The following is a 12367-nucleotide window of genomic DNA, read 5'->3' as shown; positions in this document are numbered from 1 at the left end:
ATTTTAAATTCAGAACCTAACACTGTAAAATGGACTATAGGAGTCGTTTGGTGACTGTGGGAGGAATCTTCCAGTTGGGGAACTGGGATGAGGCAAATAACTCCATTGATCACAAGAAGATATGGGAGGAGGCCTGCCAGCTGGAGCCCAGTCTTAATGTGAGTCTATTTTAATGTGAGACCTTAAAAGGTTTCATGTCTATTGTTGTATATTTATTATGACCACCGCTAGGGCGCTAGTGCTAGGCGGTCATATAGGAGTTGTCAACATTTTTTTTCAACGTTTCCCAGAACACCGTAATAACAGGGCATATGAAACTCTTGCACTGGGCCCCTCGCAAGCTGAAAAATTTAGTTTTGGTAACATTTATGATATAAGGGTACATGAATTATCATGAATGAAGTCATTGAAATGAGGTCATACAGTAGTCTGTCATTCATGACCTCATACATGAACAACACATCAACTAAAGTAAACTAAACTATAAAGTAAAGTAGTAAAGTATACTACTCATGCAACAGAGAATATAGATAGAGAAAATATTTTCAATCCTTTAAGTGTGGCCGTGTAGATAAATCTTTGTCTATCTTTACAGCATGCACGAATTGTAGAGGACTGGACAGGGCTAAGACCTGTGCGCAGCAGTGTTCGACTCGAAAGGGAGTCTATTCAGTCTGGTCCAGTCACATTTGAGGTAAGGCTTCCATAGCATCATTATCAACAATCATTTGGAAGTATCATACCATCACAAAGTTTTAAGTGTTTATCCTGTTGGAATTAGAAACCTTATTAAAGGTGCAGTCAAGGAATTTACTCAATTTCAAATGAATCATTTTTTTTGTCACATTCAACAATCATCTCCTCGCTAGCTGCCTATTCAGTGAGTACACTGTTAAAAACCCGGTTTCTGTAGGCAGCCCAGGCTCCAAAAACTGGAAACAAACAAAGTGGGGGTAGCCTGTAGCCCAAACAAAAACAAAACGTGTAATTTCTCTGGGAATACTGAAGGCAGGGGTGAGCTTCCTCTCTGGCGTGTTTTTTTTTTTTTAATCCTTGTTTTTTGCACAAAACCATCTGCTAATAAATGTAAACATACACACAGAGCAACTTCCTGCACAATCCCTTACTGCACCAAACTATTTCGATTGTACTGTGTATGACTGGGTTCACTTAAGTCAAGTCATTTTTATCCTTAACTTGCCCAGGGCTGAATCTTCTAATGCATATTAGAGGAACACACAAACTTTTTTGGAAATTAGCCTAAATGAACTGTATACCATCACACTGGAGTAATGTAGCCTACCGTATTTTCCGGACCATGAGTCACACTTTTTTTCATAGTTTGTCAGGTTTTTTAATACTTATAGTTAGGTGCAACTTACCGATATATATGAAATATATATGTATATAATTTAACATGAATTGACATGAACCCTACATGAAACATTACCGTCTACAGCCGCGAGAGGGCGCTCTAGGCTTGTGGAATGAGATCGGGAGCTTGGTGAACTTGCAACATTTCAGACATTTTTTCATCCTTCAACCCAAAAGTTAGAGGGGGTTCGGGAGTGTCACCAAATGTATTAAATATTGTTATGTAAATGCACAAGTTCTGCACACTTTCAGTCAGAGATTAGGGTTAGCACTAATCGTAAAACACATGTGCATACCGTAAAATCCTCAAATTTACAGGCCGGGATTTTATTTACAAATAAAGTTCAGCCCCCAAATAAACCGGGGTAATAATTGCCTACATTGTTTCGATTAACTCAATGAAATAAAAGAGCTCTTCTTAATATTTTATATTGTTGGTTGTTTTAATGCTGTTGCCAATGAAAAATCGTTGTCCTACACTGGGTATCCAACACGTTGCTCTCAAGCTACCAGTTGCTTGCCTGGTCTCGCAATAAACAGTAGGTGGAAATCCCGACACTCTTCAACTACATGAAACTTAACAGTGAACCATCAAAAAACCCCAGATTTTAGTGCCTATCAGTCCCAACATTTAGCAATATAATCAAACAGTCCAAACGTAAATTAAATCCCAAACCAAATCTTCTGCTTTTGATACCGGTATGATGCTCCAAACGAAACACATGTCTCACAATAAAAAAGAAGGCAATACAATGCACAAAAGAAATAAATGCCTGCCTTGAATACAAGCCTGCCCCAAATAAATGCATGTGCTTTGCGCAGCTGAAGTAAATAAAAGACCCCTGCCGTGATTTAAGGATTTAGGAGTCCGTCTGCTAAACATTTCTCACCCGTTATCCAGACATGCATGAAAACATTTGAAAACAATACTCTAATAGGTTATTTTGAGAATAATGACTTTCTCTTCATCATTATCCTAACTGTTAAAACAAGGCAGATATGACGAGGCATTAGAACAATGTTTACAGAGATACACTGTAAGGTTGGCTGCAATGATTATGCAGACTGTTATGATTGACTGACACATGTGCGCACACGCACATTATCAAAATCATACGCCAGATGCTTTAGGTGATAGTCTTTATACATGGGTTTAGTTAATGATCAGGCTATAATAATACCACACACAGTGGTTGGTGTAAACCGGGACATTTACAGGGGCTTTTGTTGGGACTCGGAATGTTATTTTAAACACGTTTATTTTCTCTCTTGCTCTCTCCGAGGTAGCCTGCCGAGTGTAATGGATGCCAGCTAGCTTAGCTGTGCGTGTGGATCGTTGGTAAACCTCACTCCCGACACCTCAACAGTGCTACTGGCATGCGTGCTAGTAGCCTGGGCTTTAAGCTCAACTGTCAGCACGCTCGACTCCCGATCCGAGGTGCTGCTGTTCGCGGGTTCGAGTCCGGGCGTGTGCAGGGCTGATTCCCGCAGGTTAGATAGATAGATACTTTATTGATCCCCAGGGGAAATTCAAGTTCAAGGTTGAACACAATGCAGGTTTGGTGCCATGACCCGGATCGGGAGTGAGGCATTTTTGACTGATGCAACTTATAGTCCGTAAAATACGGTATGTTTTAAGAATACAGTTATATTGTAACACCTTTCAGACATTTAAGCAGCCTTTGGAACTAGCAGTCAATGTATCATACATTCACAACTGTCATCCTACTACTTCTGCGTGTTTACTGATACTTGCCTCTTTCATGGTCTGTGCATCTCTAGGATGATGATATTTTGCACCTCCAATATTGTCACGTAATTCACTATCTATGAGGTGATTTTTTTATACTGGGATAGTCCTAGTAGGTTTTAAGATTATGGTGTGTGTATTTTACAATAGGCTAACAAAACAGTTTTTAATACGCACATCCAGTTATTTTATTATTCAAAAGGTCATCATTGAGTAAACTGCAGATTTTTCAGTGATACTTAGACGGCAACTAGTGTTTTACTTTATCTTCAACTTGGTACTGGTATAGGTCTCCTGAGAAGGTTTAACAATGCAAACTGTCTAGTACTGCATATTCAGAACAAAATGTTTGAGTCATTAAAACAATTCAGTAATGACCTCATTGTGCAGTAGCAATGCCTAGGCCCTACCATCTGACACATGACTATTCTTTTGTTTTACATACTGTAGTAACAGGTACATGTAGTATTAACTTGTGCATTGAAGATCATGTAACAATCAAACCTCCATTAAACATTATTATATATTATGTTCTATTTTGAACATGTCATTCATGTTGGTTTTTAATTGGAGTGAATTAACACCAAATTAGCACCCTCTTTAAAATGTTGGAGTTGGTGTCAGATGTACCGGTATTTATTATTTAACGTTACGTTTTTCCCCTATTTTTAATGTGTCATATGTTGTGATTAACACCTGATTACAACGTTTAATACACATTTCTAAATAGGGTTTCTTCTACTGGTATCAAAAAACATGTTTAGAGAACGCAGTGTACAGTTTTGTTGAACACCAAGGTACAACCTAAATCAAACGTTGGATTTGGTTCAAATAAAGTGTTTTGCTGGGTGTACCGTGGACCGTGGGTGTATTTCAAATATGTGGTTTAGTGACAAACTTACTGGGTTGACACAGCCATTATTACAAGATGAAGAAATAAAAAAGCCATTGCAAATATTTATGATTTATGTTGGGACAATTATGTTGATCATGACAGTTTTGTGAGTTATATATACATGTGAGTTATTAGTTAAAATGCCCCAACAAATGTCGTTATCACAGGTTATCCACAACTATGGCCATGGAGGCTATGGGCTTACTATTCATCGTGGCTGTGCCCAAGAGGCTGCAAGACTTTTTGGGGAGATCCTGAAGCTGAAACAATGGGAGAAAAAGTCACATCTTTGACCCAGCAGACCAACAAAGCAGCATTACGTTGATATTTTAATGTTAACATAAGTGAAAATGAAGGTTTTATAGAAGGTTTTAAAGATTAACACAGAATTATTGTTATTGAGACACATGAACCAAACAAACTGGTAAACATGGGGAAATTGAAGTAGAGTAAATCTCAATAAGAAATAATTCCATCGGTTTTTAGATGAAAATAATATCTTAAGTTGCAACATTAATTTAATTATGTTGTTTAGAATGATGTAACATGGAATTTAAGAGAACTAAGAAAGTATTATGGGGGTCATCATCATATTCAGGTGTATACTTTACTTACTGTACCGATGGAGTGTTAAAAGAGCTGTATAGATAAAAAAAAATCATCTGAAATTGATCAGCAAATTAATGAGGCTTTTGTCTGTGGATTTATTATTCATATTCTTATTTTGAATATGACTTGCTCCAGTCTTAACAGCAATTTCAATTTCATTTCACTTATAGAGCGCCAAATCATTACACATGTCTCATGTCGCTTTACACAATGTTAGACAATCAGAGAAAAGAAAAGAAGGCCCATGGGTAACGGGCGAGGAAAAACTCCCTAGAATTGGAGATACATATAGAAAGAAACCTTGAGCAGATCCACGACTCAAGGGCCTGACCCATCTGCCTAGGGTGGTTGTACAGCGTGAGGCATGAAAAGTCCATGACGGCACTATGCTATACGGTAGCAGCTAAGGCAGGTGAAGGGTAGACGACACCAGCGCAGGTATGGTCAGTGACCACCATCGCACGCATGACTGGGGCGCCAGTCACACAAGGACATTGTTGGGTGGTCCATTCCAAAAAACCCTGAGGTGGGTGAAGTTCCACACTGCACCATACCTAACTATGGGAGGCACTAAAGAGGTATGTTTTAGGTCTAGACTTAAAAATAGGGAGGGTGTCTGCTAATCGAATTGAGGGAGGGAGATTATTCCAGAGGAGGGGTGCGCGGTAGCAGAAAGCTCTGCCTCCTACTGTAGTTTCTGAGATTTTTGGGATTACAAGAAGTCCAGTATTCTGTGATCGTAGCGGTCTAGGTGGGTTATATGGGACTAGGAGATCTTTAATATATCCAGGTGCCCGGCCATTTATGGCTTTGTATGTTAGAAGTAATATTTTGAAGTCAATACGACTTTTAACAGGCAGCCAGTGTAGAGATGCTAGGATAGTGGAAATATGTTCACAGCTCGTCTACTCTCCATATGCATCTCAGTTCTACACATACACTCAAGTCTCTCTCATCTTCTCAGTCCATCCATGTGCACGGGCCACAGCATTATACAACAATAGGTTATGTTGCTTAGATACAGTTAAGCTACTTGGGTACATTGTAGACAAGTAGACATTGTAGACAAGTAAGGCCTAAATATTGTAGCCCCAGTATCTATTAATGGCCTATCTTAAATTAACATGTTCAATTTAAGTTCCTGCAACAGTGAACAGTGGATACATTTGTGCCCCCTTGGAAAAATATGATGTCCGTCCGTGAATTGGTGTCTGCTGCCAGGTCTGTCTACTGTAACTCTGAAGGAGCTGGCCAATATAACTTCCCAACATGTTGCCGTGTTCCTTTAAGTTGCATTCAGTCCAAGCTATTTGCTTTCCCCTTTGTAGGGGTTTTCTCCACTCTGGGGGCGGTACACACCATTATGACTAGATGCTGAATATATCTATGGATTGAATTGATTGGATCATCTTTAATGTCCCCATGGGGCAATTTGGTTCACAACAAGTAGCCAGCACAAATACACTCAATAACATAAAACATAAGATAATAAATAAGGACATAAATACAAATGATATAATCAAATATAATCAATATTCAAAATATAAAATCACATAATACTTGTGCTTAATCACAAATATGGTCCAATCTGAATGTAAACATACAATGATGGCAAGTTGACCGTTTGTTAAAAATAACACCAACTGTTAATGGGACAAATGATCTTCTCTGTTAGACTTAGCCCGCTAAGAAAAGAATACCTCCTCCCTGATGGCAGGAGGATACACATACCCTGCTGCTGAGATTAGTGACAGATATCTTCTGACAGAGATTAACAATTTTACCAAGTCTATTTTTGTTTGTCACAGTCAGGTTGCCAAAACAGCAGAAGTTAAAACTGACTCAATAAAAGATTAGTACAATTGTGAGATCTTTCATCATTGAACCCCTTCAACTTTTTGATTGACCTTTTTATAGCTGGAGTCAGTATTGGCATCGAATGTCAATTCATCATGTTAGATGTTGCCATGGACAACGTCATGGTCATGCAGGAGACTGACAATCACAGACTCATTAGCATATTCACATGGGTTTCTGTGACCTTATTGTTAAAAAAAAAAAATGGACCAGCCAACATAGTGCCAGATTCAATGTCTGAAAATCGCAACACCCTGTGAACTAGACTATGGGGCTGCATGCAGTTGAAAGCTGATGAGAAGTCAACAAAACATAAGCGCATGTATCCAGCAACAGGTGCCCAGCAACAAAGTCCAGCAATGTCCTCAGCCCCCTTGCTTGGTTGGTATTGAAATTAATTCAGGTCAATTATGCTCTGTGTCATGGACAATAGACTCCTCTTCGCAATACACTCAAAAATGTATCTTTCATGTGGTATTACATTAGAAGAATCTTGTACCCAGTACCCACTAAAATAGCATTAGTTTGTGTGGGTGGGTATTAACGCATTGCATTGTGTGTTAAACAAATGAAAGCCCCAGCTAAAATGGTAGCCCTGTCAAGTATTTTTTATTACATTTGTCTTACGGTTATAGTCTCATAGTCCCTTAGTAAATAATTCTGTTTATCCCCAGAGACAAAAAATACTATTTTCTGATTGGCTGACAAGGTGACTAATTCTATATCTGGTCATCTTTGAAGTCTGGTAAAAAGTTGGATCACCATTCAATTTCAATGGTCTTTTGATTGAAAATAACAACCATGGTATGACGGTTGAACTAGGCAGCAGGCTTCGCAACAATGGAATCAACTGTAAACAAGCTACCTACCCATCGTTATCACAGTCAGTAACCAAAGAAAGTAGTACAACAAACTCAACAAGTCGGATTATTTTTTAAAACTCCACTTCACATTGTAGAGTTCTTTGCCTCCACCTCGTCCATTAATTGTGTATATATCGGGACACCTCTGGGCCATTATCCCTTACATAGATATCTTCACAGCATAAACATCTAAACAGCAGTCACGTACACACTACATGACACAGGTAGGCCTACTTAATTGTAACAAGTACAAATAGGCTACAAATACACAAGTATTGCATTACAACCAAGAGCTTTCTTTTTAAATTTACCTCTGCTCAAACCATTCATACCATTTATATTAACATTATGGCCTCTTTTGTCTTATTATCTTATGTCTGGCGCATCAGAGTGCCAGGCTGATTGTAACTGTTTTTGCTAGTTTGTTGCCAATGCAGTTGATCAATATACCCTCAGACGCACACGTTATGTAAATAGCACGAGGTGTGGTCAGGTGCAGCCATCACACATTGCTATTTTGATGCCACTGAAAATGATGATGCCACTTATCAAGAAAAACTTGGTCTGAAGTGAAAAGCACAGTATGCTATGGTTATTTTGAGAGTGCACTGTCAAGAAGTCTTGCTTGTGATCTGTCTAGTGACGAGACCCAATGAGACCCTGGTAATGAAATGCAAAATAATTGGGGTAAGTGTTGCTTTTCAGCAACACTTTTCAGGCTGTTTTCGTTAATAAATAACTGTTTTAGAAATGTTTTGTTATTTTCCTACAAGTGCAATTATTAGGTGAGTACAGATACGTACTCTGCTTGCCAAACACATGCACCTATTTTAGCAATGAAAGCTTTGGTGGAATACTACTATTCAAAAGAAAATTGTGAGTGCAAGCAATGTCTTCTACAGAGTTAACTCGTCGTCATAATACCAACACTCCTTGCTCTTAAAGGAATGGCAGATGGCACCCACATTGGTTTATTTGGATGTTATGCCCATAATTAATTAAGAAACATAATAACAACCCTTTTGAACCATGCGCCAGGCGTGTCAAACTAGCAAAGTGGACTGGACACATCCTAAATGCACTTAAACCACATGCTTCAGACCATGCGTCGTCAAAATAGGCATTATAGTATTAGCATAATTCTCACAGCTTCATGTGACGGGAACATGTAGCATTCTCAGTTTCACCAGGTGATTCCTTTTCATTGACAAACCTTGACAAGACCGCTGCAGTGTCAAATTAGATTGCATGGATCAATTAGCTGTAGTCAAATGACTACAGTGAAAACAATATTACCCAGTTATACATTTAATGCTTTATCTGCACCAGGGCTACATTGTCCTGAAGGGTTACTGTACATAGGCCACAAGACCAAGCCTCAGTGAGATTGTAGGGAGCAATTGACACACATTAATATTGAATACATTTTTTGCCTGTTTGCTCGTTATTTTGATCTATTGACAAATTTGTATTTGTTGCTAGTGAATGCAAATGTGAAATGTCAGTAACAATGGAAAAGTACCAAATACAATTAAAATACAATAGACCTCAACAGTCCCGCCCACAACCGATTCCGGAAGTAAGAATTCAATACAATTTCTCCATTGACAATTGGAGTATACGCCGTAAAATCCTAACTGTCCATGGTAGACTTAAAACCAGCTTCGACATGACTAAGCGATTGTTTATGCTCATATAGACGCCAGACGCCCATTTTCACGAAACTTGGTGGAAATGTCTAGCATGAAACTGCAGATTCAACCCTGTCAATTTCTTTGACTAAGAGTAATTCACAAAGCATTTTAACCCTAAAAGTAGCACCTAAGTCTGGGACAGCTTAAAAGAAGTTGAGAGGACTCCTAACTCCCTAAGACCTATTCACAAATAATTCTGAACCGCTTTTAGTGGCATTTCACATTGCAATGTTATGAAATAACGGTTACAGGAGCTCTCAATTGCGAGGGAATAATTGTAAACCTGTCACTCCCGTGTTATGATCAGCCAATCAAGGTGGTCACTTCAATCAAGCTTGTGCATGACTAATGACGTCAATCATAGCAACGAAGACTCATTCTTAATTTAGGAGTTCATTAGGAGGTCATTTTTCCTTACTAAGAGTAGGTCTGAAAGGCTTTGTGAATAACTTTTAAGAGAACTCCTAGCTAAAATCTTATGAGTACTCCTAGTGGCAAGATAAAATGCTTTGTTAATACGGGCATATATGCTTCAACATTTCATGGGATCCTCCTTGGGATCCATGCAACACATTAACACCAAGGTTCATGAAAAATGGATCTAGTTTTTAAAAAATCCTGCTAAAAAACAACAGCAAAAACACATGGATGAGAGGTAATGATGAAAACCACCTTTGTGGATTTAAACATACTGATGCTGATCTATGAATATCAGATTACATATGGTTATGATTGACTGGAAGATATAACACTTGACACAAACAAATAAATGAGCAAAATCATTCATATCAAAATAAGTACATGCTGATTTTTTGTGTCTCTTCTCTTGTGTTTTGTCTATTCAGTCATTGGGGTTACAGTTTGGATTGAGGACACCACCAGGACTGTTGACAGAGTCTCGACCCATCATCTCTTGGCCCCACTCACAGTGGCTCGACTCCTGCAGGCCCCGGCCTGTGGTCTCAATAGGCAGCAAGCAGGAGGCAATCGCTGCCAGCAGACAACAGCAGCAGTATACAGACAGGGTGAGATACACCGATTTTTCCAACATTACCTGAGATTATAACAGAAAGCATATTAAATTACAGAGGAAATTCTTATGCTAGGACTACATTTCAGATGAAGTTCCAAGTATTTATGATGTCTGTACCACAAGATTTAAGAAAAGTTACAAATATCATGTATCGAGGGTGCATACACTTACAAATGATCCATATTTATTAAAAGGTAACCTTTGGATACTAGCTGGTGAGCTAACTTGTTTTAAGGGTGTTTGACATTACATACTGTTTTGTGAGAATAGATTCCAGAGATTTGGTAACAATTGATTTCATGCGAATACATTAAAGGAGATTATAGTCCCAAAGCAGCATGCAAGTTCTGTTAGCATTCTGAATCAGCTGGATAACTGCACTGTTCAGAATTCTGAATGGCCAATTTTACCAAATTACACATAGAAAGAAAGGGATCACTATAGATGTGGACATAAAACATGCTGCTGTATACCAAGTTGGCATTCATAAGTACAATCAAGCACATGCTGTGTATTGGGATTGTATCTTAAATAACCATTTGCAGAAGAACTAAAAAATAGATGTATTAATAAGTACAGTTTCTGCACGAAATGTCAAGTATGATGCTTAAAGGAGAATTCCGGTGTGATATTGACCTAAAGTGTATCGAAACATGATACCGAGTGTGAACGTATGTCTCATAGCCCATCTCGGCTTGTCCCCTGCACTCCAAAATCTGGCTAGTTAGCCGATGCTACCAACATCTTTTTCAATAGTGGTGCTTGACATCCGGGCTAACCATGCAAATAAATCACTGTTTTACACCCATTTCACGAGGGCTCAATGTATCTCCACTTCATTGGTAGACTTCAGAGGCCCTGACATTTAAAGCGAGACATTGAGAACTTTGAAAAAGCACTGGTAGTTTACTTACAAGGCGATTTATACAGACAGTATCTTCCACGAAGTTTCATCTTGAATTTAGTCGCGATAAAGTCGAACATAGTAAGAATGAACAGGTATGATAAGGGATCCAGATTCCAAAAATAATTCAGTGGAAATGCATGGATTCCAGTTGCTGCTACTGGAAGAAACTGGAATCCATGCATTTCCACTGAATTATTTTTGGAATCTGATCCCTTATCATACCTGTTCATTCTTACCGTTGCTTCGAATTTATCGTGACTAAATTCAAGATGGCTGCAAACGTTAAACTTCGCGGAAGATACTGTCTGTATAAATCGCCTTGTCAAACTACCAGTGCTTTTTCAAAGTTCTCAATGTCTCGTTTTAAATGTCAGGGCCCTAGGAAGTCTACCAATGAAGTGTGGAGATACATTGAGCCTCGTAAATGGGTGTAAAACAGTGATTTATTTGCATGAGTTAACTACCGATGTCAAGCACCACTACTGAAAAAGTTGTTGGTAGCATCGGCTAACTAAGCCAGATTTTGGAGTGCAGGGGACAAGTCGAGATGGGCTATGAGACATACGTTCACACTCGGTATCATGTTTCAATACACTTTAGGTCAATATCACACCGGAATTCTCCTTTAAGACACTGTAGAAGGTAATTGTGTTTTACTGCACCTGTGCCACAAAAGGTGTAATAAGAGCCCCAACTCTTGCCATTCCACTGCTTGTGCCCAAACCCAGGGCTCTGGTGGCAGTAGGGTACACCTTTAAAAGCCATTATAATCAAACTCAATTAATAAACTGAATCAAAGTGAAACACAAATTTGGGATGCAGCATCTATACAATTTATTCACTAAAAGTCCCCCCCCTGATTGTCATCAGGGGGGGAAACTTTGCCATGCTATGCAGTTTCTAGACAATCTAATTCACCTTCTTAAGACTAAAATAGGTATTAAAGTAGGGTAGGTGAGTAGTTTACCTCTGGGGTATAAACATAAGCAGCCTGGAAACCTCCTGCAATGAAAGCTCGTGCGATGAATATCAGTACTGTCAGAAACGTCCTGCCACAGACAGATAGGACCAGCCGTTACAATCATAGATTACACCCCATAATGTTTAGCACCAAATGCTATAATACTGTCATATTTTAATATAGTAGTTTATTTTTATATAGTTGTGCTCTTAAGTTTACACACCCTGGCTGAATTCATGAAATATTGGTCAGATAACCTGTTTTATTTACAGGTAGTGATCAGGTGAAGCCATTCATTATTATCACATGATTATGTGTGCAATTTTTTATATTAATAGCTGAAATTATCACCCAAATGGTCCTGTACAAGTTTTCGTATCCTTGAATGTTTGGTTTGATGAAATACAAGTTGACCCACCAAAGT

The 12367-nt window shown here is 38.7% G+C and overlaps 2 protein-coding genes across 3 annotated transcripts in view; one reads left to right on the top strand and one right to left on the bottom strand.

Annotated features, from left to right (window-relative positions):
* Nucleotides 1-4703, top strand: part of LOC125294710 (D-amino-acid oxidase-like) — a 30370-nt gene extending 25667 nt beyond the window's left edge. The window contains exons 9-11 of the mRNA XM_048243663.1: nucleotides 41-158; nucleotides 596-694; nucleotides 4187-4703. Of these exons, the coding sequence (XP_048099620.1) occupies nucleotides 41-158; nucleotides 596-694; nucleotides 4187-4312 (343 nt within the window). The 3' untranslated portion in view covers nucleotides 4313-4703. The remainder of the gene's footprint in view (nucleotides 1-40; nucleotides 159-595; nucleotides 695-4186) is intronic.
* Nucleotides 4704-6019: 1316 nt separating this feature from the next.
* Nucleotides 6020-12367, bottom strand: part of LOC125294508 (synaptic vesicle 2-related protein-like) — a 104283-nt gene continuing 97935 nt past the window's right edge. For both annotated transcript variants that reach the window (XM_048243332.1, XM_048243330.1), the window contains 3 exons: nucleotides 11950-12031; nucleotides 11645-11734; nucleotides 6020-10096 (listed from right to left, as the gene is read on the bottom strand). In XM_048243332.1, the coding sequence (XP_048099289.1) occupies nucleotides 9884-10096; nucleotides 11645-11734; nucleotides 11950-12031 (385 nt within the window). In that variant the 3' untranslated portion in view covers nucleotides 6020-9883. The remainder of the gene's footprint in view (nucleotides 10097-11644; nucleotides 11735-11949; nucleotides 12032-12367) is intronic.

The sequence above is a fragment of the Alosa alosa genome, chromosome 5 (assembly GCF_017589495.1).
Source record: "Alosa alosa isolate M-15738 ecotype Scorff River chromosome 5, AALO_Geno_1.1, whole genome shotgun sequence".
In the NCBI taxonomy this organism is placed as follows: Eukaryota; Metazoa; Chordata; class Actinopteri; order Clupeiformes; family Clupeidae; genus Alosa; species Alosa alosa.
This window is presented reverse-complemented; position numbering and strand designations above follow the sequence as displayed.